The sequence below is a fragment of the Poecile atricapillus genome, chromosome 11 (assembly GCF_030490865.1).
Source record: "Poecile atricapillus isolate bPoeAtr1 chromosome 11, bPoeAtr1.hap1, whole genome shotgun sequence".
Lineage (NCBI taxonomy): Eukaryota > Metazoa > Chordata > Aves > Passeriformes > Paridae > Poecile > Poecile atricapillus.
In genome coordinates this window covers 12,095,930-12,120,258 of record NC_081259.1, presented here as the reverse complement: position 1 = coordinate 12,120,258, position 24,329 = coordinate 12,095,930, and the positions used below count along the sequence as shown (strand labels likewise).

Below are 24,329 nucleotides of genomic sequence, written 5' to 3'. Positions count from 1 at the left end.
TGTAGGAGTGGGACAGGAGCTGGGGCTGCCACTGGGATGCCAGGGCAGACTGGGCAGGAGATGCTGCAGCGGATGGACAGAGGGTGCTGGAGCGGGTCGGGACCGGGGATGCTGGAGCGGGTCAGGATCGGGGATGCTGCAGCGGATGGACAGAGGGTGCTGGAGTGGGTCGGGGCAGGGGATGCTGGAGCGGGCAGAGCCGAGGATGCTGGAGCAGGCAGAGCCGGGGATGCTGGAGCGGGCAGAGCCGAGGATGCTGGAGCGGGCAGAGCCGGGGATGCTGGAGCGGGCAGAGCCGAGGATGCTGGAGCGGGCAGAGCCGGGGATGCTGGAGCGGGCAGAGCCGGGGATGCTGGAGCGGGCAGAGCCGGGGATGCTGGTCCCCACGGTGTGCGTGCTCAGGACTAGCCTGGACGTCAGCGCGGAGGGGAGGGGGAGCCCGGGCCGGCTCCGGCGCCGTTGCTGAGGCAGCAGGAGCCGCGGTAGCATCCCCGAGAGCCGGGCTGGCAAACTCCTCCTCCCTCCCGCTCTCATCCCCGCTCTCCCCGCTTCCTTTGCAAAGATGGCAACCGAGGGGCTGCACGAGAACGAGACCCTAGCGTCGCTGAAGAGCGAGGCCGAGAGCCTGAAGGGCAAGCTGGAGGAGGAGCGGGCCAAGCTGCACGACGTGGAGCGTGAGTGGGGCCGGGCGCGGGCGGCGGGGCGGCCGCAGGGCCGGGAGCGCGGCCGGGCCTGGCCGGGGCCCGGGCCGGAGCGGGGAGCGCTGCCCGGGCCCTGCACCGCCGTGCCCCGGGCCGGACACTGCCCTGGGTGTCCCCGGACACTGCCCTGGGTGCCCCGGGCCGGACACTGCCCTGGGTGTCCCCGGACACTGCCCTGGGTGTCCCCGGACACTGCCCTGGGTGTCCCGGGCCGGACACTGCCCTGGGTGTCCCCGGACACTGCCCTGGGTGCCCCGGGCCGAACACGGCCGTGCCGCGGTTCCCGGGTGCGGGACAGGGGCCCTGGGCCGGGCTCGGTCCCGCTCTGGCCCGGCGGGGCCGCGCTGCCTCCGGCGGGGTTGGGAACCGGGCGGGGACCCTCAAACACCCTCGGTACAGCCCGGGATTCGCAGCCTTTGGATGTAGTGTCAGGAGCCAGGATGAGCCCCAGCCATGTGGAAGTTGATGGGAATCTGTTTTAATGAGGCCAGGATTTCACCTCATGAGGTGTGGAAGGGCTTAAAAAGGAGCATCGTTTCCAAAAACGGCTCCTCTGTCCCCCTTCCGCCAGGGAAACAGGTTGCAGGGATGCGGTGCTGATTCAGTGAGGGTGAGTCAGTGCTGGAGCTGTCAGTGTGTAACTCACCGTAATCAGCTGCAGGATCCAGGGATAACCCCACAGAAATGCCATGGACACACCTCAGCCCGGCCCTCACCCTGTCCCCTTCCCCATTCAGGAAAAAGAAGCTCACCTTATGTTAATGGAGCTTTTCAGTCAAATTCTGAGATATTAAAAAATCCTTTTATTATCATTATTTCATGTCATAATTACAAAGATACGTTGTAGGGTTTTGGGGTTTTTTGCTTTTGGTGGTTTTTTTTTAGAAAAACATATAAATTACTGTTTCTGTCTGAAATCAGGTAGATCACTCTATTAGAAATATTAGTGGGTCATTAAAACTTTTCTTTCATGTGTTTTGATGCCTAAAGCATTGAAAAGGAATTGGAGCTTGTATCCAGTGACTTAATTCTTAATGTTTTGTGAGAATGAGGGACTGAAAAAGGCTTTTGATTTTCAGGTTGGGTAGGATTACAATAAAATATATGTATTCTGGAATAAATAAAGCATTTTCTTTTCTTAGTTAGACAATAGTGTTATATGAATGTCCTGTTAATCAGAATTGTTAAACAAACAGAGATGTCCTCATTACAGAAACATTACCATAAATCACCATATTCCTATAGTATCATTTTTGTATCAGAAGTGGCTGGGTCTTTGTTTAACAAACCTCTTAAGCGTATTCTTAAACCCATTTTAGCTCACAAAGTTTTACCTGTGATTGCATGATGCTGTAACTGTGTGTGCCTTTGATACAGGATATTCTTTGTCATATGTAAAATCTGTAAATTTCCATTGGAAAGCTCTGTTTGCAAAGCCATTGCAGCATTTATAAGACAAAAGTGTTACGCTGCTGTAGAACAATGCTCCCTTATAATATTTTATATCATTGATTCTGTATCACAGCTTTTTTTACACTTAAATTATTCCCAAGTACTATTTCTGCAGAGTTTGTAAGTTTCAGAATAAGGCATCACTTTTGGTTTTTGCTTGGTTGTTTGGTTTCTTTCCCCCCTAATCTAAAATTGTATCTTTTACATTTTTTTGCTTAGATCATGACTTTCCCTCTGTGGTTCCCAAAACAAACAGCTGGCTGAAAGAGGATTGCCCTTATTTGTTCAATTGGTTCTGAACAGCAGCTCTCAAAAATGTGCATAGAAAAAGGAAATGCCAAACATGCATTTGATTTGGAGTCTTATACTTTTAAGGAGTCAATTCAAGACCTTAAAATTTTAGGTGTAGATAAAAGGTTGTTCTATTTGTGTGATCCATGAATTTTTAAGGCCAGAGAGACCATTAGACCCAACACAGAAAAGATCAAAGACCCAGGAGGATCTGCATCCATTCCACACTTCCTGTTCAGGCCAAACAATATTTTTAAGGAAAATAGGCAGTTTTATCTGGACCTCTGTAAAACTACTCAAGCTATTTACTGCCTTTAGCTGATCTACTTGTCTGGGTGCATGATTTTCGACTATCTTTGAACAATATTGGTGAATGCTTAAAAATAACTATCTGACTTTCAAACCTCTGCTAGGTGGGAGCAGGATTATTATGGCTGTAGTTGGAGATAAGTGTCCTCAGAGAATCAGTGAGGCTAAACCAGACAATTTCACAGAGTCTCAGCTGTGTGGACATAATGGAAACAGTCTGTCCATTGTCTGTGAAACATTTGCTTTTTCAGATGTATTCTGGACACAAGCTGCCATAATAACCTCCTGTCCTGTGTTTTCATGTCTTTTGATTGGATCATTTGGCAGGTTTCTATGGGCAGTAGTAGGGGGAATGTATCTTTTCCTCAGTGGGTTTATATGGCACTTTCTCAGAAACTTGCTTCTGACTTATGGACAAATCGTGAGGAATGGTGGACAGCTCTTGTCCCTGGCCTGGGGAGACTGGCTGAGCAGAGATTTCAGCTGAGAGCATTATTCTGGCACAGCCTGTGGGGCTGGTGGCTTTGAAAGGCAACTCTTGAAAAGGTAATCCACTAGAAATCAGTCTCTACCTTGGGCAGAAATTGCTTCACTGACCCTATGCCAGGAAATGATCTGTAAGTTCGGGATGCCTGCTCTCTCACTGTCACAGCCCTTCCCAGCCCGTGAGCTTTCTTCCAACCCCAGAAAAGTGTGGAAGGGTGAAGTAGCAAGGCAGCTCCAAAGCACCACCTGCCATGGGGGATGTGGAGCTCAGTGTCCAGCAGGACAGTGAAAAACTCAAGATTTCCTCTTCCAGCTCATTAAAGCATGTGAACTTCTTCATCTATTTCAGAAGTTTGGGTCAAGCATTGTCCCCACAGCCAGCAGCAGCTGGATCATCTCAGGTTTTGGTGTGGACAACCACACAACACAGGAAGTGCTGAATCCTATCAGCTCTTCTCTAGACAAAGTAATTTTTAATTCTGGTGTCAAGTCTCCAGTCTCAAGGTCTCTACTCTGCTGTGGGACTTGAAGTAAGTCCCGCCCTCCCTCTGTGTGAAGAGCTGCCCCTGGGTGCTGAGATACATCATGACCCTACCCAGCTCCACCCTGGATGAACACGCTCTGGAGCAGAGCAAATAGGTTTCCTCACATGACACTTTCTCCCAGACATTTACAGGTGACCCCAGCTTGGGGCATCAGGGTTATATGAAACACCTTTTAGTTGCATGAATTTTATGTCAAAGTCAGTTTGCACAAACAGAAATCTATATTTTTTTTTATTTTTAAGAATATCTGCTGAAATAGATGATAGATGAGGTAGGAAAGAAGTGACTTCTTCACTAGAGGACGCTGCTCAGGAAAGTTGTTTCCCTGGCCTCTGTTTCCCTCTTTTGTAGAAGGGACATCCCATGAAGTCCTTGATGTCCATAGTTGTTATTGAAAAGTTGGGCAGTGCACTCTTAGGGCAAATGTCCAGCCTCCTGCTCACTCAGTGTGTGCTGGCCCCTGCTGCTCCCGGCCACCAGAAGGGATGGCACAGCAGTCACCAGTGCCAGTGCCAGCACCTGTATCCCACTGCACCACCACAGTGCTGAAAGCCAGCTGCAGCTTCCAGTCTCACATCCAGAACAGCTGTTTGTCCACCTTCAGGCCTGAGGATTTCCCAGCAAAGGGGGGCAAAGGGGTAATCTGTTTGCCACTTACACTTGGGAGGGGTGCAAGAGCTTCAGCTGCTACATCCCTGGAATTCAACCCTGAGTGAATTCATCCTTGTCTTTATCTGGTGAATATGTTCCTATGCCACCCACCTTAGTGTTAGCCACCTGCCAGCTCTGAAGCAGAGCTCATTGGCTTGCACCATGGGCTCAAACTTCATGGATTAATCCCTCCAGGGGCATTACTCATAAATAGATATTTCCCAGGGCAGAGCTTTGATGAAGGGCTCTCTAACCGTCAGCTGTTTGCAGTTCATCAGGTGGCAGAGCGTGTGGAGGCACTGGGACAGTTTGTGATGAAGACCAGGAGGACCCTGAAGGGCCATGGAAACAAAGTTCTCTGTATGGACTGGTGCAAAGACAAGAGAAGAATTGTGAGCTCTTCCCAGGTATGCTGTTGGGCAGATGTTTTTCAAAGGTGCTGTTGAGCACAATACAAATCTTTTGGCTGTGCTGTATGCCACTCCTAGCAGATGATACCTGGGATTATTTTGAATGTTTTCAGGATGCCATGAAAGAAGTTCATTGGCAATGTATTTGTTCAGAGGGTGTAAATCTAACCTTTGAATCATTTGTACATCTCTTGTAGCTAATACCCGAAATATTTCTTGTCCAGTCATACACAGATTTTCCCATATTCCCTCTTGCAATAAAAAAATAAACTCATGCGAGGCTATATCTATTTCCTTGTCCTTTACACAATAAATACTTAGCAAAATTTTCAGGTTATGTGTTCAGAGAAAATAATCAGGAAAAGAGAAGAAATGCTGATTCTTTTTGAGATTACTATGCACAGAATTTTCTTCTGCAGTCTATATGATTGATATGACCTTGAAAGCCTTAGACATCCTGCCAAAATAACTCCATTTAGTTGGGCATTTTGAGAAACAGTCCTAACACCTGCTCAAGACCAGTCTCATAAGCTGGAGGAGGTAATGAGATAATTACTTTCTAGATCCCCTGGTTTGTCCTGAGCCCAGTATGGCCATGAGTGAGCTTGGTGCATCTCACAGCTGTTCACTGACCTACATGAAATCTGTCAGGGGTCTCACTTGAGGGATAAAAATAGTCAATCTGCATTGCAAGCCACCTTCACTTACTGTGAGTTTTTACCATTCATGGAGATCTCAAGAGGGAGAATAATTTAAAATATTTAATGTCACATTTTTTAAAGTGGTTAAAATGTTAGTGTATAGATCAGAAAACTGAACACACAGGTTGAAATGCATTTTTTACTCTATTTTAAGAACTGTATAAGTCCAGGTACAGAAGCAGCTGTCGCTCAGTAATAAACATTTCACTTTCACAATACAGGGAAGATAATATTTTGTGCATAAGGCAAAGTAGCTGGCATGAGTGTAGCTGGTGTACACAAGTGATTGTGCTGCTCTCTGTACAAGGTTCTATCATGGCTATTTAGCTGGTTGGATAATGGATAATTGAAGGTTAAGTAAGTGTAGTGACAAGTCAAGGGAAAACCAGGATCAGACTGGAAAGGGAAGATGAATAAACAGTGCAATATCCATAAAAAGTCAAGTGAGGGCTTACAGGTGGCAGGTTCCTGAGGAGATGGCCCTGTTCATGGCATGTGCTGCAGGTGAAAGGAGTACTCATGAAGCCATTAAGAGGGAAGAGAAAAAATTGAAAAATAAATTGGTATTTTAATCAAACATGAATCATCTCAGTGAGGAGGAGATACACTTCTCTTGTGACAGATACAACAGCACTAGCGAGAAGTGTCTCCTTGGTGCTTCACTGTGACCACTGTGCAGTTGTTAAGATGGAGACAAAAGGACATAACAGGTTGGGGAGAGGAAATGAGCAGCAGAGTTTTCTCCAAGCTGGGAAGCAGGCTTGCAGCCACATCCCTGGAAGGCCTCAGTTTCTCTGTGCTTTCTTTTAGGATGGGAAGGTGATCGTGTGGGATTCCTTCACTACCAACAAAGTAAGTGAAACTTCAGCAAAATTTTGTGCCTGGGGCAAATGACAGTGGAGTGAGGTGAAGGGCTCACAGGTGTCACTGGAGGCAGTGGATAATGGGATAGAATGCAGACTTCCACTAACACCCCAAAATAAGGAGCCCAGGGCAAGTCATGTCCCTTGACCTGTTTCTGAGCAAAGTCCCTGTCAGGGCACTGGGGTTTGTCATGGTCTCCAGTGGGGGGCTCTGATCCAGGCTCTTTGCTCACGAGGGAGACAAAGCCCAGCCAGCAGAACAGGGAAACTTTTCCTGGGCACCTCTGTACCAGGTGCTATGTGTGATCACTGGGGATCCTTCAGCTGTGGTGTTCACTGTGAAATGGTGCCACTGCTCCAAGCCCTGCCTAGGCTGCCTCATGGCATCCTGCACCACACAGATGAGGAAAAACTACTTGCTTTTAACTCACTTTTACATGTGCAGCAGTGGGGACCTTCCACAGCACTGGATGACCCAATAAAATGTGCTCTGTGATCAGTTTGAGGCTCGTAAATAAGGTGTAAAGTCTCAGAGAAGGACGGACAATCCTCCTACTGCTCTGCTGCTTTCTGCAGTCAGGATTGTTGACTTATATGTGAGTTATCTTGCACTGACCCTAAGGACGTCCCAGAGAAGCACTGAACTTATTACTCCCACTGTTTTCCTTGGATGGTTAGAGAAGCAGTGAGGTGCCAGTCTAAAGGGATGCTGTGTTTCAGGAGCACGCAGTGACGATGCCGTGTACCTGGGTGATGGCGTGTGCCTATGCTCCATCTGGATGTGCCATTGCTTGTGGGTAAGTTAACAGTTTCCACAGCAGCTTACACAGAGAAGTTGGATTTCTTGCAGCGTTCTGGTGGCTTCAGAAGCTGACAGATAGATATTTGCATGCTGTCATTGTGGGTGGAAGGTCTACATTCAGTGCCTCTGATTCTATTTCCATAATGGATCGTACATATTATCTCCACTGACTTCAGTGCAATAACATTTGTTGTGTAAGCATGGAAAATAATCCTCTTTCAGCATTTATATCATGGGTTAGGAATTCTGAGTGCATGCAACTTCCCTGTTCTAGTGTGGTTGTCTATGTTGGATATATTTTCTAGGGGAAAGAGGTTTTAATTGTATTCTTATTTTGTACTCTGTTTTTTGTGACATAGAGGTTCATCATTAATGATTACCAGTATGTGAATAGATCTTGCTAAGATGGGTTGGGAAGAAGTAACCCCATCCTTAATAATCTCCTATAAGTTTTCTGAGGGCTCAGGTTTGAAAAAAAAAAAAAGTTTATATAGGGGAAAAAACAAAGAGATTAACTGTTGGTAAAACATCTTGTAAGAAGGGACTGGGTGGATCAGACAGATAAAGCAAGCTTGGGGCAAGAGAAAGGAACAAAGGGAGACATCAGTGTGCAGCTTGCAAATCTAGAAAGCAGCAGACTGAGACAGAGAAGCAGACTCTGTGTGTGGAAAGGAGTACGGAAACTGTGTTTTTGACTAGAGCCCAAAGAATGGCAAGCAAGCTCTGTCTTTACACTTGTAGCAGAGACAGGGAGTGCACGTATACATTGCACCTAATTCTGTATTTCTGTTGTGCCGTGCACATAGTGTAAGGCACAGAACCAGCAACTGGCGGTGTGCCACGATCCCAGGGACCAGGGCAGGACTGATCTTCCACAGCTCTAGGAAAGGGTCAGATATAAGTCCTGCCCTTTAGAAATGAGTCCTGGGTCTGACACAGCTTAGCTGGTACAAGTGTCCAGAAGGACAGCAGCTGCAGAGGTCAGTGCTTCTGTTGCCTTTTTTCCAAACTCTTCTAAAAGTTTTGTCTTCACACCCACTACTTGCAATGCTGCATTTTCTATAGGGGCTAGATTACATTTGTTAAGATAGGTGTATAATGATGCTGAAATACTGATCTTCACAATGACAGATGTCAGCAGAAAAATGGCAGTTTGGCTGTATGTGAAACATTAACCCTGAGGTGGCTGCTGTCACCTCCCAGTTTATACTTTTGTGAGGTTTCATTCAGTGCCATTTATAAACTCGATAAGGGTGAAAAATACTGAGGCGCAGCTGTTCAAGTTCTGTAAAGCAGCCAGGCTGGTGAGGCAGCTGGGGCTTCCCTGCACAGGGAGATCCCACACAGCACAATACAGGGAAGTCGGTACTTGTAAGGGTTTGGCAGCACAGCACTGACAGGTGGTGTTCTTCTTATCACCACTTGCCTTTTGTCGTTGCAGTTTTAACCAGTTTTCCTCTCTCTGTTACTGCTATTATTACTCTCTTCAGTGGCCTGGACAACAAGTGTTCTGTGTACCCTCTGACATTTGAAAAAAATGAAAATATGGCTGCAAAGAAGAAATCTGTTGCAATGCACACAAACTACTTGTCTGCCTGCAGCTTCACTAACTCAGACATGCAGGTAAATGTGTTCCCTACCTGCTGCTCACCATCACCTAACACGAGCTCCCCTGGGTGCAGTGCACGTGTTCTTCCTTGTTCCTGGGGTACAGGGGCTGCTGGAACACCCTCACAGGGGGCAATGAAGGTGCTGCAAAAGCTGCTCTAAGGAAATGATTGTCACAGTCCCTGCAAAGGCCTGTGGCTTCTGCAGAGGGAGCTTGCTGGTACCTGTATGTTCTCTGCTCCCCAGTTTGTGCTTTTAGGAGCCCAGACTATGGCAAATAGTTAAAACCACAGTTCAGCCAGGACTGGGTTGGGTGCTGTGCCAGCTGATGGTGACTGTGTTGTTTGCCTGCTCTGTCCCGGACATCCGGCAAAATTTGCTTTTGCTTTCATTCAAAGTATTTTTTATTTGTACCAAGTGATACAATTGAGCTTGAGGATGGCCCCACAAGGCCATACCTGTTGTCTGTACATGCCCTGCTGTGTTCCCTCGAGGGAAAGGAGCAATGCTGTTCCTATCTCAGAGGCAGTGGGGTGGAGCACAGAGGCCCACAATGGGAGGTGATGGCAAAGCCAGGAACTGAATGCAGATCTTCTGAGACCAAGCCAGCCTTCCTCTCTATTGAATATCTCAAAGATCTCTTTCTCTAGAAACACAGAAGATGATGAAAGGAGCCAGGATAATCCCCTTGTCCTCTCTGGTTTCTGAATTTAATTAAAGCTCTTCTCAGTGCAGCTCTGCAGCAAAATAAGTGGCAGAATGGAGCATTTTTATAGCTCTCAATGTCAATAGAGCTGCTGGAAAGAGAATACCATGTCCCTTCTTCCAGATATTTGGAGCTCTTCTGAAGGAAATATCAGCTCTCATTGCTTCTATTTCAGGACATGTGAAGCCAAGAGTATGTTGTTGTTTGTCGCTCTCTGGTTTCTGTAATGACTCTGAGGTGCTAATTTAAGTCCATTGCCATGGAAACAAGTGGTGGAGGTACCCTGCACTCAGGCTTGCTTAGCCCTGACCTTCCTGTGCAGGAGCCGTGTGGAATTAAAGCAGTCTAAATTAAGTGGAATGTTTTTGATGAGATATATACCAAGTTTTCTCTTTTCTTGTCTATACCTAAATGCTTTGAGATTAAATCCTATTACAGGAAAAATATTATTTTTCATAATAATTTATGAAAATTTATTTTTCATAATAAAAAAGAAAAGCTAGGTCTTTTTTTTCCATATTAAATACAGAAAACTGCATTGATATTGAAGGTCATGTATTACTATTGTTAAGTCATGTCACAGTGGATTAAGGTGTTTTATATTTAGTGAGTCAGAAATTTTTCTGAAATCTTTAAAAAGAAGTTTTCTTGTGATTGCTAGGCTTATAAGTGATCATTTATGGCACTGCTTGTTATTATTTAAACAAATACAAGCAACAGGTTGGCCAAGCTTCTCTTAGGACACTGTTATGTAGCAGATCCTAGAGAACCCCAGATTGATTATCTTTTTTCATTCACATAAAGGCCTCAGAATTAAAACTACTGAGAATCAAAACTATTGAGTAACTCTGAGGGTGCACAGTGCAACAAGTACACTGTGCAGGAGCTTTCCCATGTGTGTGCAGAGCAGCTCTGCTCTCCCCACTTGTGATGTGCCATCCTGGAGCAGCTCCAGCATGAGGTGGAGGTGTCCCCCAGCCCAGTGTCCCCACATCTCCCACTGCTAGGTGCTCCAGGGCTGCAGCTTTGTCCTGGCTGCTGTCTTACACTACAGCACAGCTTTTCCCACAGAGGAGTGGAAGACTGGGTAGGAGTTTAGGGTTTAGTGTGCTCATGGGCTTTGGGCAGTGCAACAGAAAGAGAGGAGATCTGGGGGTGGTTCATTGTGGGTTAGTCGCTCCCAGGCTGTGTGTGGGTGCTAAAAAAGGGAGTCCCACCCTTGCTCCTCATCATGTTCCCACGTGGGCCCTGAGCTGCAGGGCTGGGTGACCCACACACCTTGTTCTCAATGCCCCAAACCAGTCCTGCTTGAAAGAGCCTCCCCTGCCTCAGTGAGCAGAGAGCCAGGGAGCCTCACTTCCTAAATTAGGTATCTGCAGCTCTGCGGTGTGATAATGCTCCCCATGTGACACTGCTCCATGTGTATTAATAGCAACAGTTAATTGGGATCTCAAGTGTTTTGCATAGGGCAGGCAGCCATGCTCCCAAGTGTGGCAGGGCTGAGGAGCAACCTTGAAGCTGAGTCCATAACATTTCTCTAAGTATTAGCTAGAGCTCTGGGTTTCCAACAGACCCTTCCCTTACACCTTTAACCACTCCTATTCCCTTCATATTTCCTTACAAGTGTAACAAGAGCAAATCCTTAGAGCTGAAAGTCTTCATTCCTCAGCCAAGTACAAATATTCCACAGAACAGGGAAGTTCATTGATCCAGGCTCAAAAACTGGCCGGGAAGACAAGTCAGGTCTTTCTTCTGCTATTATCATCTGAGAGCATTAGCATCTCTCTGCTGCAGGATTCAGAGCAGTCTGTTTTGCAGCTTTGCAGATCTCTGTTTACGGGAAGAATTTTTGGAGCATCTGTCAAACATGTTCAGTGTTTAACCTTTATGCAACTCTGTGAATAGTTTCGTGACTGTGTGATCATTTTATTCTTGAAGAGAATTTTGTTTTTAACTTGTAACTACCCACTGGGATCACTTGAGTTTCCTCACCAACCATGAGAAAAACCTGTGTACAAAACTGAGAGCCCTCCTACGTTCACCCTTGCTTCCTTCCACACCAGTGCACAGGGACTTTCAACCTACAGAATTTGTGATTGCATAACAGTTTCGGGTGCCAAGGGGAAATTTTGAACAATTGAGCATCATGAGGATTTAGCCACAATAACAAGCTATGATCACATGTGCTTTCTACAAGTACTGTAGCAGATGGGAAGCTGTGAGCTATGTTCAGTCGGTGTATGTTCAAACCCTTTCACACACAAATGGTTTAGGACAAGTGAGAACTGATGGACTTATCAAACTACTGTCTAGACAGGCTTACTTCCCTTTCAGAAAATCCATGTCTTAAGCCAAATTAATTTGGTTTAATCTGACTATTTCAAGCATAAAGAAAAAAAAATTGGAATGTTAAACAGGTATACTTAACTCCAAGAGTTCTTCTATTTACCTCGGTTGAATTCCAGCAGCCTAAATATGGATAGGGTGGAATACAGGGGCAGACAGAAATACCAGTATTGTTCTACCTCCTTTTTAGAGACTATGAAAATGCCAGGAGATCCTTACTTCTGTGAGTTGTGCAAACCCCACCACACAAAAGGGAGGGACCATTATTGAAACATTGTGTAGGTATAGTGGTATCCATACACCTTTCCACTCTGCCTTTTTTCCTTAAAAATAAAAACATAACCTGTAGTTAGGTTCACACTGGGTTTATGGACTTGATTTATTACATAGTATTTCATTAAATTAAAGCTGTCCTTTGGTGTGTGTGTATGATGTCAGTTGTTTCCTTGTGACCTGAAGGTCATCTGCTGGTTCTTGTATTATGACTCTTCTTCCCACATCCTATAGATCTTGACAGCAAGTGGAGATGGAACTTGTGCTCTATGGGATGTTGAGAGTGGGCAACTTCTACAGAGTTTCCATGGTCATGGAGCTGATGTCCTGTGCCTGGACCTGGCCCCTTCTGAAACGGGAAATACATTTGTGTCTGGGGTAAGCAGGAGCTTCCTCTCATAATATAAAACTAAGTAATATGGAAGTGAAAAGGCAGCAAAGTAGGAGGCTCACAACGTTATTGAGAGAGCGCTGGAGTATATGTTGGATGCCCCAGTGCAATCCACTCATTGCAAGCACATTTTCCAAGCTGGAGCAAATTAAACCCCTGACTGTGGGGTCAAACCCACCCAGCCAGTCTGACTACAGTTCTGCTTACTTAGCAAGTTCCACCCCACATCAAAGCAATCCAGCTCTCGAGATCAAAACAACGCCTCTGCCGGGAAGGGGAAAGCTCAGCATTAGAGCAGTGGGCTCCTACCACAGTGGAGGTGTGAGTCCCTGTGGGTGGGAGCCTGGAGCAGCAGAGGACTTCCCACACTTTGCTGCTTCTCTGTGCCCAGCTTTCTGGAGCCAGATGGGGTGTGACAGGTGTCAGGTTGTGCTCAGGGCATCAAAGTGGGGTTGCAAATAACGTGCGTGCCACTATGTCCCAAGAGTCAAGGGGCAGCTTGGACACTGGCTAACCCCTCATGCAAGTTGGAGCAAGGAGATGAGGTGTGGCCACATCTTCAGCTGTTGCTGAATCCTCTATGTGTCTTCCAGTGGTACCAGAGACATTTAAAACCCCTTCATCAGTCCAGCACTCTGCTCCCTGTCCTGGTGCAGAGGAGCACACAAACCTCACTGGGTCTGCAGGACTGGACTGCTCTGGGAAAGTACCAAGGGAATCCTCCAAATTATGTCCTACTGCTGAGGGATGACTCTTCCCAGGCAGCTGAGCCATTGGCACACAGCCTGGCAGTAAGGCAGGCCAGGCATAAAGGTGGGTGGGATGGGGCTCAACTCCTTTTCGAGGCGATCTTAGTCTTTCCTATGTTAGAAAGTGAGTGTGCAGATGAGAGCTGGCAGGAGTTGAGATGCTGGGTGCTGCTGGTAACTTTGCTGAAGGTACCAGTAACTTTGCTGGTTCCTGAGCCCCACCAGCACTGGCCCATGGTATCCTCATGGTACCAAGATCCTGTATTTGATGATGGAAATGGCCCTTGTGCCAGAGGCTGCCAACCATGGGTTAGAGTCATAGTCTTATCCCTACACAATAAACATGGACCTGTTCTGTTATGGCACTTTTTATCAGATTTGGCTGGCACATCAGGAGCAGAGTCCAGCACACTGGCCCAGTTTTCCTGCTGGTAGCACAGCTGCTCTGAAGCGTGACTGAAAGCTAATTCCATCCAAGTGCATTACTTCTCTCGGGTTTTCCTGTCACCAAGCTTGCTTCCTAGAAAGGATAGATTCATTCTCCCTGGGAACAGCTCAGCTTATTATAGGGCAAGGAATCGCAAGCAGCTCTGGTACTGCTAAGAGAATATGTCATGCTTGTGTTGATAGAGCAGCTTGGGCATGTCTGTGCTTACAGGCATTCACTTAATTCATCACATGCAAAACACCACTGCAGTGAAGACCTGTCTTACATCGTGTCAGTGCAGGTATAGGCTGAACAGTGGAAGGTATGGTGAAGGTATGGTGGCACAGAGAGATTCCCAGAATACTGTGCCTCTGTGCTACAGTAACCTTGAGCTGGCATAAGCAATGTCAGTACAGCAGCATGTAGGCTGGGTGCTGTTACATATAACAACTTCACTGAAAATTCCACCCCTCCTGGGTAAGCTCAGGGCTGTGTCCCAGGCTGTTGTGCTCAGTGCCCTCTGAGCAAGGCTCCTCAGCTGAGTTGTGTATCACTCAGGGGAACCCATCTCTCCACAGGTGGTGGCTGGTTTCTCCTTCAAAACCTTAGGAGTTAAAGCACCAGCTTGTCAGATTGGTCTTGCCCCCAAACTCCCAGAGGGATCAGTAAGAACAGTGCACGTGGAAGCAGTATGAAGGACTGGACTTGGACTATGGTGGGGCTTGAGAAGGAAATATGCTGGGTCCAAAATATTCTCTATCCTGTTGAAGCTGAGCCCCTGGAGCTCAGCCTGCCTGCTCCTCAGCAGGGGCAAGTTTATTAAAATCTCCCATCACTCTTCAAAGCAAAGTCCATGTTCTCTTTCCTGTCACTACAACTGTGACAGCAGTGAGACATTGCAGCTGAGAGTGTTGCCCTACGGACAGGAGATGGTTCTTGCCCCAAGGACATTGACTGGTGGGCCAAGCCCCTTGCCCATAGAATTCAGGGTGCTGAGCATTGAGTGTTACATGATCCTTTCAAAGCACAGCTTGGAAGGGCAGGTTTTAGCTTGAGGATGAGAAGTGCTGCTATGCTGTTTTTCTCATCCCAACCACATCATCAAGCATGTGGGTGCAGAGCCCTGACAGGGGTTTACCCTGGTAGGAGGCTGGGAAAGAAACCCTCTGGATGCACTGATTTAATTTTCTCTTTCAGTGTATGAAAAGAATTAGTTATAAAACTTTAAATGCTGGGTATTGGTTTTTTTTATATTGGTCATGTTAAGTGGTCAGGGAACAGGTCAGTTGTGCAGCTCTGTGGCATGGTGGGGCTGCAGAGACAGAGCAGCAGCACAAGCAGAGCTGTGAGTGTGGGGCAGCTCCAGCCTGCGTGAGGAACTCTGATCCCACCTGCAGCTGCACAGCTGAGGGTACCACTGCAGCCTTCTGGGGCTGCCTAGCTGGTTAAATCCTCTCAGAGCTGTGATGTTCAGAGCCTTTGAATGTAGTGGGTTTGATGACAAATATCAGGCACATGAGGGGTGAATGTCACCATTTTCACAATTGCAATGATTTCTTTTTTCTTATTAGGGATGTGACAAGAAAGCCATGGTTTGGGACATGCGGTCTGGTCAGTGTGTCCAGTCATTTGAAACCCACGATTCAGATATCAACAGTGTCAGGTCAGTGTGTTTCTGGGAGAGGACACGTTTGCAGTGTTGAGCAATCTGCTGATTCTATTTCTGAAGTCTGACCTCATCCAAGTAATGTAATGTGTTCTGGTCTTCTTTCACTTGTGCACAGATATTATCCAAGTGGAGATGCTTTTGCCTCTGGTTCAGACGATGCCACGGTATGTTAATTCAGCAACCTAATTCAGGAAAATTCTGTTGCTTCCCAAGTCAGATTTTCTCAAAGACTAGCTCACATCCACAGAGGACTTTTAGTGACTAAACTGGGCCTGTGACACCAAATATGAAGAAATAATAATCCTGTAAGCTAAGATATTAAATACCGTAGATGATGTTCTAGGGAAAATCACATGACACTGTAGGTCACTTCTGCAAACTTCTCTGCAAGAGGTACTGTCCAAATATTGATTTCAGGTTCTCTATGTCTGAAATTTCATGAGTAAAACTAGTTGTCTTACTGGAGGGTACTTGGCGTCACATAGCTCTTGGTTACAGCATGGGAGGAAGGAGCTGAAATGCTGCAGCTTGCATCAGAAGTAGCATGTCCCAGAGAGTAGAGGGCCATGGGCTCAGGGCAGAGCTGGCCTCTGCAGCCTCAGGGTGGCCTTGGTGGGCCCTGACTCACTGCCAACACTCTTCACTGCAGTGAGTCACTGCATCCAGGTCATCCTACTTCACACATGGCCCTTGATGGACCTTACTTATCTATGAGCAATCTGCTAGGAGGGGCTCAGAATGCATTGACAGGTAAATTTGATCAGTACAATGTACACAAAATGCCATTTACCTCCTGGTGCCCTCTGCCCCTGAGTGATGCCCAGGGCTAATGGCTTTCCCTGCAGCTGGTGTGTCCCATGGGGGACCAGGCTCTTCCCCACCACAGCCCTGCAGGGCCTGAGCTGGCATGTAAGTATAGCATGAGAGCAGATGATGGAGAGGCAACTGGCACCTTATTTCTTCTGTTATTCAAACATCACACTGAGTCACCTGAGAGCAAAGACTTTAGATAAAATGCTCTGCCCTCAGAGCATGCTTTGAGTCTACTCCAATGCTAGCTAAACTCGACAGAAACATTCCTTTTGTCTTCATTGGATGTGGAGACATTCCAAGGCTCTTTGGAGAGAGTGAACTTTGAGTTTTAAAAACTTCGATTGGAAGTTAATAGCTCTAGCCCTGCACTGAGCCCAGTGGCTCTCTGCATACCTGGATGCAGTACTGAGAGCTCTTGAGATGCTGAGGGAGTAATACAGAGAAATTATCCATCATTGAATTCCAGTGAAAACATTCTCTTTTAATGCCCAGCATCACAGGTTCTTGTTAATTTATGTGATGCTTTTTTCCTTTTTTAACCATTTTTAACACCCCTAACTCAAGCAGGAGAATAGAAATTCCACCTCTGTACTTTTGACAGAGTTTTTGGCAATTTCCATCTACCTCATTCTTTAAATGAAGAAGATTGTATTTGCAGTGTTACAGAATGGTATTCTTGACCTGATTTATATACTTGGGGATTCTGAGGAACAGATAATCCTGACTGAAAGTGATCCATAAAAGCATGCTCAGATGCCAGTGTTGTCATCTGCAATGACCCCAGCTCCCTGTCAGGACAGTCTGATGAGATTATTCATCTGTGTGGAGCACTGGGAGACCTGGACTGCACATACCTGGCAGCTCCCACTGCCCTGCAAATCAAACAGCCCCTTCTTTATGTGCAGACTTGAATAACAGCCATTTTTCAATAGTAAAGTCTTAATATTAGCAATTCCATCTGGCCAGTGTTTGCTTAAGCTTAACTTATTGAGGAGGGGTTTCAGTTCACATAGTTTCAAAAGCACATTTTCATTTCAGGGTTAACAGACTGCCTTTCTGCATGGCAGAGAATTCTGAAGTCTGGCAGTGAAGTCTGATACATGATTTCCATGTCAAACAAGCCAAATTTTGCTGGCAAATGATAAAAACAGGAAGTATAGGTTGTTAGAGGCAATTTGGAATTTTCCATGAGAAATGAAAACCAGAGATCTGCATTAAAATGTATTATTTCACTTGAATTATTTTCACGTAGACTTTTCAAAGAAAGAGGCCTCATAGAAGGGCAGGGACTGCTATCCTGGCTTACTCAGAGCCAGGAGTACCACCTAGGCTCCTCTGTGCCACATGGTCCTGTTCTCTGATCAGAGATTTGATCCTATCTCCCAGGCTCCAGCTGTGGCTAAACTGTTGTTTCAGAGATTGCCCCACATGCACCTGCCCAGCAGCAGGATGCCCTGATAAGTACAGAACCACAGAGGGAAGGCAGGAGGGTGTGGGGACTCCAGTGGGTACCATGGCCCAAAGCCCACCTCATGTCTTTACAGGACAGGCAGGAGGCTTAGAGAAGTGGCTTGAAAAAGAAAGTTCTTCCTGCAATATATACAAAACAGCCTTGAGTTGCTTAGATCCCTGTTGGAGGATCCCAGTTACAGCAGCCACAAGCAGAAGGAAAGGAGGAAGCACAAAGAAGCAGAAGGAAAGAGACCAGGCAGCCACTTCCTGTGATGTCTGTTAGGCTGCACTTCTCACTCCCATTTTTTCCAAATATTGTAGCCAGTGCTTCCAGCATTTACTGAGGCATGTGTGTTGGTTTTGTTTTAATCCTAGTGTCGTTTATATGACCTTCGTGCAGACAGAGAAGTAGCAATTTATTCCAAAGAGAGCATCATTTTTGGAGCATCCAGTGTGGACTTCTCTCTCAGTGGTAAGACTTGGAGGTTATCTTAGTGTTGAGATTTCAGTGGGACTGTAAATTTTTTCAGTTTAATTTGATAAAACATTCATTCTTAAAAGTTATCAAAAGTAGTAAGTACCAAAAGAAACATTTAATGCATGGAAGCTTTTATTTTTGCCTCTGTAAAAATAATTACTCTTTAAATAACATAGCTGGCTATTGCTTCGTTGTAGTGATGAAAAGTATTTTCCTGGCCCTACTAAGGGCAGGAAATATTTTGCCATTAACTACAGCTGGGCTAGAGTTTCACAATAATAGTGAAAAACATTTCAAAGGCATCATGAGATGTAGCTAACTATTAAGTGCAGTTACATAGTTTTTAAAAGGATAACAAATGATTAATAGTAGAAGTATATTAGAGGGGTATGAAGAAAGAGACATTACCACTTTTCACTGCAGATCCTGAGGCATAAGCTCGAGTCTTGTCTCTCCTGTCCCAGCACAAATGCAGAGCTCCCCAGTCACTCTGGGTGGGGGTGAGTGGGTGGTGAACTGCCCTCCTGGAACTGAGGCAAACGTCTCTGTCATGGTCACAAGCACCACAGCTTGTCCCGCTGGCAGTGAATCACTCACCAAATTGTCTGTTAATCATTCAAGCATTTGTATTCAACTTCTTGTGTAAGGTCTGAGTAAAGTATTATTACCCTGCATAGCTGTTAAAGTGCGTTTCAGTCTGTCACGATTTGAAGTCATCCCCCATCTCTAATGACTGAACACATTCTATGTAATTTAACTAAAATTTGCAATGTTTTAATGAGCTGGTTGTTGCAGCATTTAGCACGGGCAGCTGAGCAGCAGGCAGGGCTGTCCCAGGGGAGCACAGCTGGCCTGAGGGAAGCGATGCTGGCAGGGTGGGCTGGTGGCTGCTGGGCCATCAGTGGCCTGCAGAAGGGCCGGCTGCACTCAAGGCTTGTTCAGACCTCACTGTGTAAAATCTCACTCTCTCTGCAGGTCGCCTGCTGTTCGCAGGCTATAACGATTACACCATCAATGTCTGGGATGTGCTGAAGGGGTCCCGTGTGTCCATTCTGTTCGGACATGAGAACCGGGTCAGCACCTTGCGGGTCTCTCCCGACGGGACCGCGTTCTGCTCGGGCTCCTGGGATCACACTCTCCGAGTAAGTGCCGGGAGAACCTGCTCCCAGTGCTTCTTTCTCCAACTGCTGAATAAAAGGGAGTGAGGAGGAAGGGTTGTTGGAGGAAAACTGCTCTAGACGAACTAAGGAGGGTATAAAACAGTGTAAAACATGAACAGCAAAGCCAAATAAAAATCCCCACGAAGTGCTAGCAGAACTGCTGAGTCTGAGCTTGCTGTTGGGTTACATGATATCACTGCTGCTGATACTCTGTACCACTAATGTGATCACTTTACCAACGTTAATTTAAGGTTTATAGGAGAGTCAGTGTCATAAAAGAGTGTTCAGCTCTGTCTCTTTCTACAGATCTGGGCGTAACCTGAGATCCCGGATGCGGAATCAATGAAAACTGAAACCCTGGACTACAAAAACTGCATAAAAAAGCCATTCCTCCAAATCAAATACTCACTACAGTCCGAAAGAGTGACACTCAACCCACAGATTAACACAACTAGGTAGAAAATGTAGTCTGCTTGAACACATAGCAAACATCAACTTGTAGTAAAATGAAATGTTTTAATTTTTTTTGAAACTATATTCTTTTATTAGAATTAGTTTCATAATTTGTAAAGGGACTTTTCTCCAAAGTCACCTGTACCATAGAATTGAGTATTTCAGTGCACATTATGTATTTATTTGCATGAATTTAGTTCCTTTTTAAAGTAAAAAAAAAAAAGTCCTGATTTTATCGGGATATAGCAAAAGGCTTTAGAAACATTCCGTAGTAGCATATTGAATTTCAGTGTTGAAAAATGGAAAGAGAAACAATTCTGATACTTTATGATGGTGTTATGGATGACTGAACCTTGGTGGTAAGTAGAGGAGCAAAGGACCTACTGTGAAGGTACTGGCTGCTGTCATAAAAATGTATTTTTTGTACAGAAAAGAAATCCCTTCAATCCCTGTTTTTTCCTACTGTCTTTTTAGATAGAAATAAGTATTTCATCTCTGTTACCTGAATATAAAGAATCTAAATATATACAAAATGATAAACAGCAAAGAGGAGGGATATAAACATGATTTACATAATCATGAGGTAATACTTAACCAGTAGTTTCTTAGAAATTTTTAATTGTATCACTTGGTGAGTGAATTTTCTTTTACTTAAAGAAATACTACATGCTAAGCACTAAGGGATACTACACGCTAAGCATTAAGCACCATTATACTGATGGTCAAATCTTTTCCAAGTCAGTCACAGTCATTCTATGACCATGAATCTTATTTGCATTTTGAGCAGTTCATACAACTTTGGCAAGGCAATGTAGCTTAAATGTACATTAAAGCAGTATATGTCCATCTTAAGGTCCTTCTGCAATGTCAGAGCAGTTGCAAGTTCATGCAAATACAGGTCAAATCATACAGTCCTTACTCTCACAGTCATCTCCCACTGCCATGGACATGGTTTTGTCATAGTTGGACTTGAGAGTGAATAACAGTGAGCTGTTGAAAATCTGCTGCGAGCCACAGTCCTGCCAGTGTTTGACACTGGGCTGACCAGAGCACGAGTCCATCTGATCCAGGAGTCACTGGTTTTCAGGAGAGCAGGACAGCTGGCCACATTGCTGGCAGCACCCAGCCCTCTGTGTGAGTGTGGGAATGCCATACCAACTGGCAGGACTACCCCTCACAGAAGTGATGCTCTAGAATTAAGATTTAATCAGATAAAGATGAGATACAATGAATTATAGAACCATTGTGAGATTATACCTGCATTCATACATTGACAACCATTGGGACTAGAGCGTCTGCTCATACCAGCAGGTACTGAATCTCACCTGAGCACAGGCTCATGGGGAGCAACGAGCTGGAGTGATGCTGGGGGCTTGCACAGCCTGGCCTTTGAAATGCAGGTGGTGAGGTACAGCTCCGAATATATCATATATGTGATTTATATTTTGATTGGAACAAGAGAAAACAAGTTTACTGGAATGAACCTGCTTACAAGCTCTCTGGTCAATGGAATTTAATGATAACATCCTCATTCTATTTGCAAGTGGTATTTTTTTACAATTATATAAAAATCATATTAGAAACAAAGTCTCCTTATCCATGAAAACATTAGGTTCTGTGAATCCATAACCAGTTAACCTAAGACACTGGCATTTATACCAGCCTTCCATCCCTAATGGAATAGGTCAGCTGTTTTCACTTGGAAAAGTCAACTCTGATGCTTTGCAATATTTGTGGCAAACTATCCCTGTAACAAACTGAATGCACTATGGAAATGTCATATAGAACTCACTGTGCAATATTGAGTCAATACACTGTACACATTTGATCAAAAGATTAATATTAATGTTTAGATAGTATTTATTGGCGAGATGTTTGTTTCAAACATAATACATTGTGTTGATACTTATGAACAGCCTAAATACAATAAATTGTATTTTACATATTGAGAACATGTATGTAGTAATTCTTCCCATTGCTTAGGTATTTGTAATGATAGATACATGGTTTTTTGCTATTTTTTTGACATTCACTTTTTGCATCACACAGTTTCTTAAATGATTTCTCCAAAAAAACTCAGGTAAAATCCAGATCTACCAGAAAATTGCTTCTGGAATATCATCTGGGAATACCCAAGGTGAACCACAGCAAATGAGAGGGAGCAACCCATTAAAGTATTTGAAATGCCATCTCAGTTCCCCCCAGGAGGCCAGAATTCAGATTGCTTTCCTGTTTAGAAGGATCACAGCTAATGTAATGTTTTCTTTCCAGATCCTTATTGCCATACCCAGGAAGGAACTGGAAAATGCAGAGTATGTTTTGTGGGAGCTCTTTGTGTTCCATCACGATGCCAGTGAAAGGCCAGGAACTGAAATTCTGTTAAGGGCCCAGGCTATGACTTTTTTGGGTAAACCAGATGTGCAGATCGCCTGGAAAGTTCAGCTTTCTGCCTTGTCAGGAGAGAACTGAGCTGTGGCCAGCTGTCCTCTCGACTTCAGTGTAGGTTTTATGGTCAGCCTGAAGGTGGCTGGTAGAAGTGCTCATTTTAGACACTGAAAAAAGCACCTTCTTAATTTAGGTGCATTGTTTCATTTCCCCTCTTCTGAGGGCCTGGAGAAAGTGCTGAGCCAGCTTGTTCTGAGTGACATCAGTGCCCAAACCGTCACCAGATCCAGTGAGAATGAGTCTGACATTGCATCTTGCACTTCTGTTCTTTCATGGAGAAATGCTGTGGGTTTTGCACTTTAGAGCCGCTGCCTTTGGACTTCTGTGTGCGGGCTTGCCACCTGTGAAAATCACCTCTTTGTTCCTGAGGTAATGGTGAAAACATGAACCAGGATGGGCCTCAACTTCCCATCAGATAACTGACACTGAGAGGAACAGGACACTGAAGTACCCATTGTATTTTTTACTCACTAAAGGCTGTCCAGGGAGGCTTTGGAAAACCCAGGATTTTGAGATTTCCCTGTAGGTATGTCAAGCTACTTGTGTCAGAAACACCTCTGTTCCATAAACGTGTGGAGAGAAGGGAGCTGTAGCTGGGGCTGTCACTATCAGACGGCTCTGTCCTGTTAAACAAAAATGCTACATAAACAGGAAGGGTGGAAAAGGATATTGCTAGAGAAAGAGCAGCCTCTCCCTCTTGCACTCCTGCTGTGAGGAATGATTAACAATCAAAAGGAAAAATTGTTTTAAAAGCATGTACGTAAAGCTCTTGTGAAAAGTAAAGATCTCATTCCAGCTGCTGCTCTAGCACATAAACACTCTGTATTTCCCTGCTTCAAAACAAAACAAAAGCCAAATACGGGGATGTCGAACTAGAATTTGCCTTAGGAGGGACTCTAAGGGGGCAGGACAGTTCTTGATAGCGATCTGAGAAATTGCAACAGGATTGATTCCAACCACCTATTTTTAGATTTTCTAATGGAGATGTAAAATGGAGACAGCTGTATCCCAAGACAGATGGAGTGAAGCCAAGCAGCCCTGTGCTGATGCGATGGGCACCTTGAGCCGGTTGTGGGATGAGAGGCGAGAGCGTGCGGTGGTGCCAGGGGGCTGTGGCAATGCAGTGGGGCACGGCAGGGCAGAGCTGGGCCACTGCGGGCACGGCAGAGCTGGGACACTGCGGGCACGGCAGGGCAGAGCTGGGACACTGCGGGCATTGCAGGGCAGAGCTGGGACACTGCGGGCACGGCAGGGCAGAGCTGGGACACTGCGGGCACGGCAGGGCAGAGCCGGGACACTGCGGGCATTGCAGGGCAGAGCTGGGACACTGCGGGCACGGCAGGGCAGAGCTGGGACACTGCGGGCACGGCAGAGCCGGGACACTGCGGGCAGGGCAGAGCTGGGACACTGCGGGCACGGCAGGGCAGAGCTGGGACACTGCGGGCATTGCAGGGCAGAGCTGGGACTCTGCGGGCACGGCAGGGCTGGGACACTGCGAGCATTGCAGGGCAGAGCTGGGACACTGCGGGCACGGCCGCGCTTTGCCCACGCCACCATCAGCACCTCACCTGCCATTGGCACCGAGCAGGACTCACAGGCTGGGTGCGCCCTGTGCCGGGTCTGCTGCAGGGCTGGAGGCGGTATTTAAGGGCTATCGATGGGCTGGGAAGCAGCTGGTGGTGCTCGGAGCTGCCAGGGCACGGTGGGGTGCAGGGGAGGTGTCCCGCCGGGCAGCTCCGTGTGCTGTGCAATGACACCCTTGGGCAGCGTTGTTCTCAGCCGCTTTACACCAGCGGTGTCAAGGGCCCGACCTTTGCACCATGAAGGTCCTAATCCTGTATTTTGCCTATATGCTCATCGAAAAGCAAAGGCCACTGCATTTGCTGGGTAAATACCCACTGCACTCACCCCATAATCCTGGAAAATCTCCATCTCCTTTGATGGAAAGAATACAGGTTCGGGCGGGCCACTAATGTGGAACAAAGCCAAAACGCAAAAGGAAACGAAACAAATATCTGGGAGCCAGCACCCGATAACTGAGCGTCTCCCCGGCTCGGCCCGCAGCAGCCCGCCGCCGATGCCTTTCCAGGGATGCGGGCTGTCCGCTCCCGACGGGAACGTGCCCGCCCGCCCCGGCTTGGCCCCGCC

The 24,329-nt window shown here is 46.2% G+C and overlaps 1 protein-coding gene and 1 long non-coding RNA gene across 2 annotated transcripts; one reads left to right on the top strand and one right to left on the bottom strand.

The window, feature by feature from the left end:
• The first annotated feature begins 420 nt into the window (after positions 1–420).
• Positions 421–21,694, top strand: GNB5 (G protein subunit beta 5). Its single transcript, XM_058846614.1, has 11 exons — positions 421–674; positions 4,706–4,842; positions 6,357–6,398; positions 7,130–7,206; positions 8,702–8,834; positions 12,379–12,522; positions 15,283–15,374; positions 15,496–15,544; positions 18,021–18,117; positions 19,099–19,265; positions 19,590–21,694. Exons 1-11 carry the CDS (start codon positions 563–565, stop codon positions 19,599–19,601), a joined length of 1,062 nt encoding a protein of 353 aa, XP_058702597.1. The 5' UTR covers positions 421–562; the 3' UTR covers positions 19,602–21,694.
• Positions 12,365–24,294, bottom strand: LOC131582957 (uncharacterized). Its single transcript, XR_009278418.1, has 3 exons — positions 24,090–24,294; positions 18,532–18,653; positions 12,365–12,493 (listed from the first exon to the last, which is right to left on the bottom strand). It is a non-coding gene; the product is annotated as an uncharacterized LOC131582957 (long non-coding RNA).
• Positions 24,295–24,329: the final 35 nt, after the last annotated feature.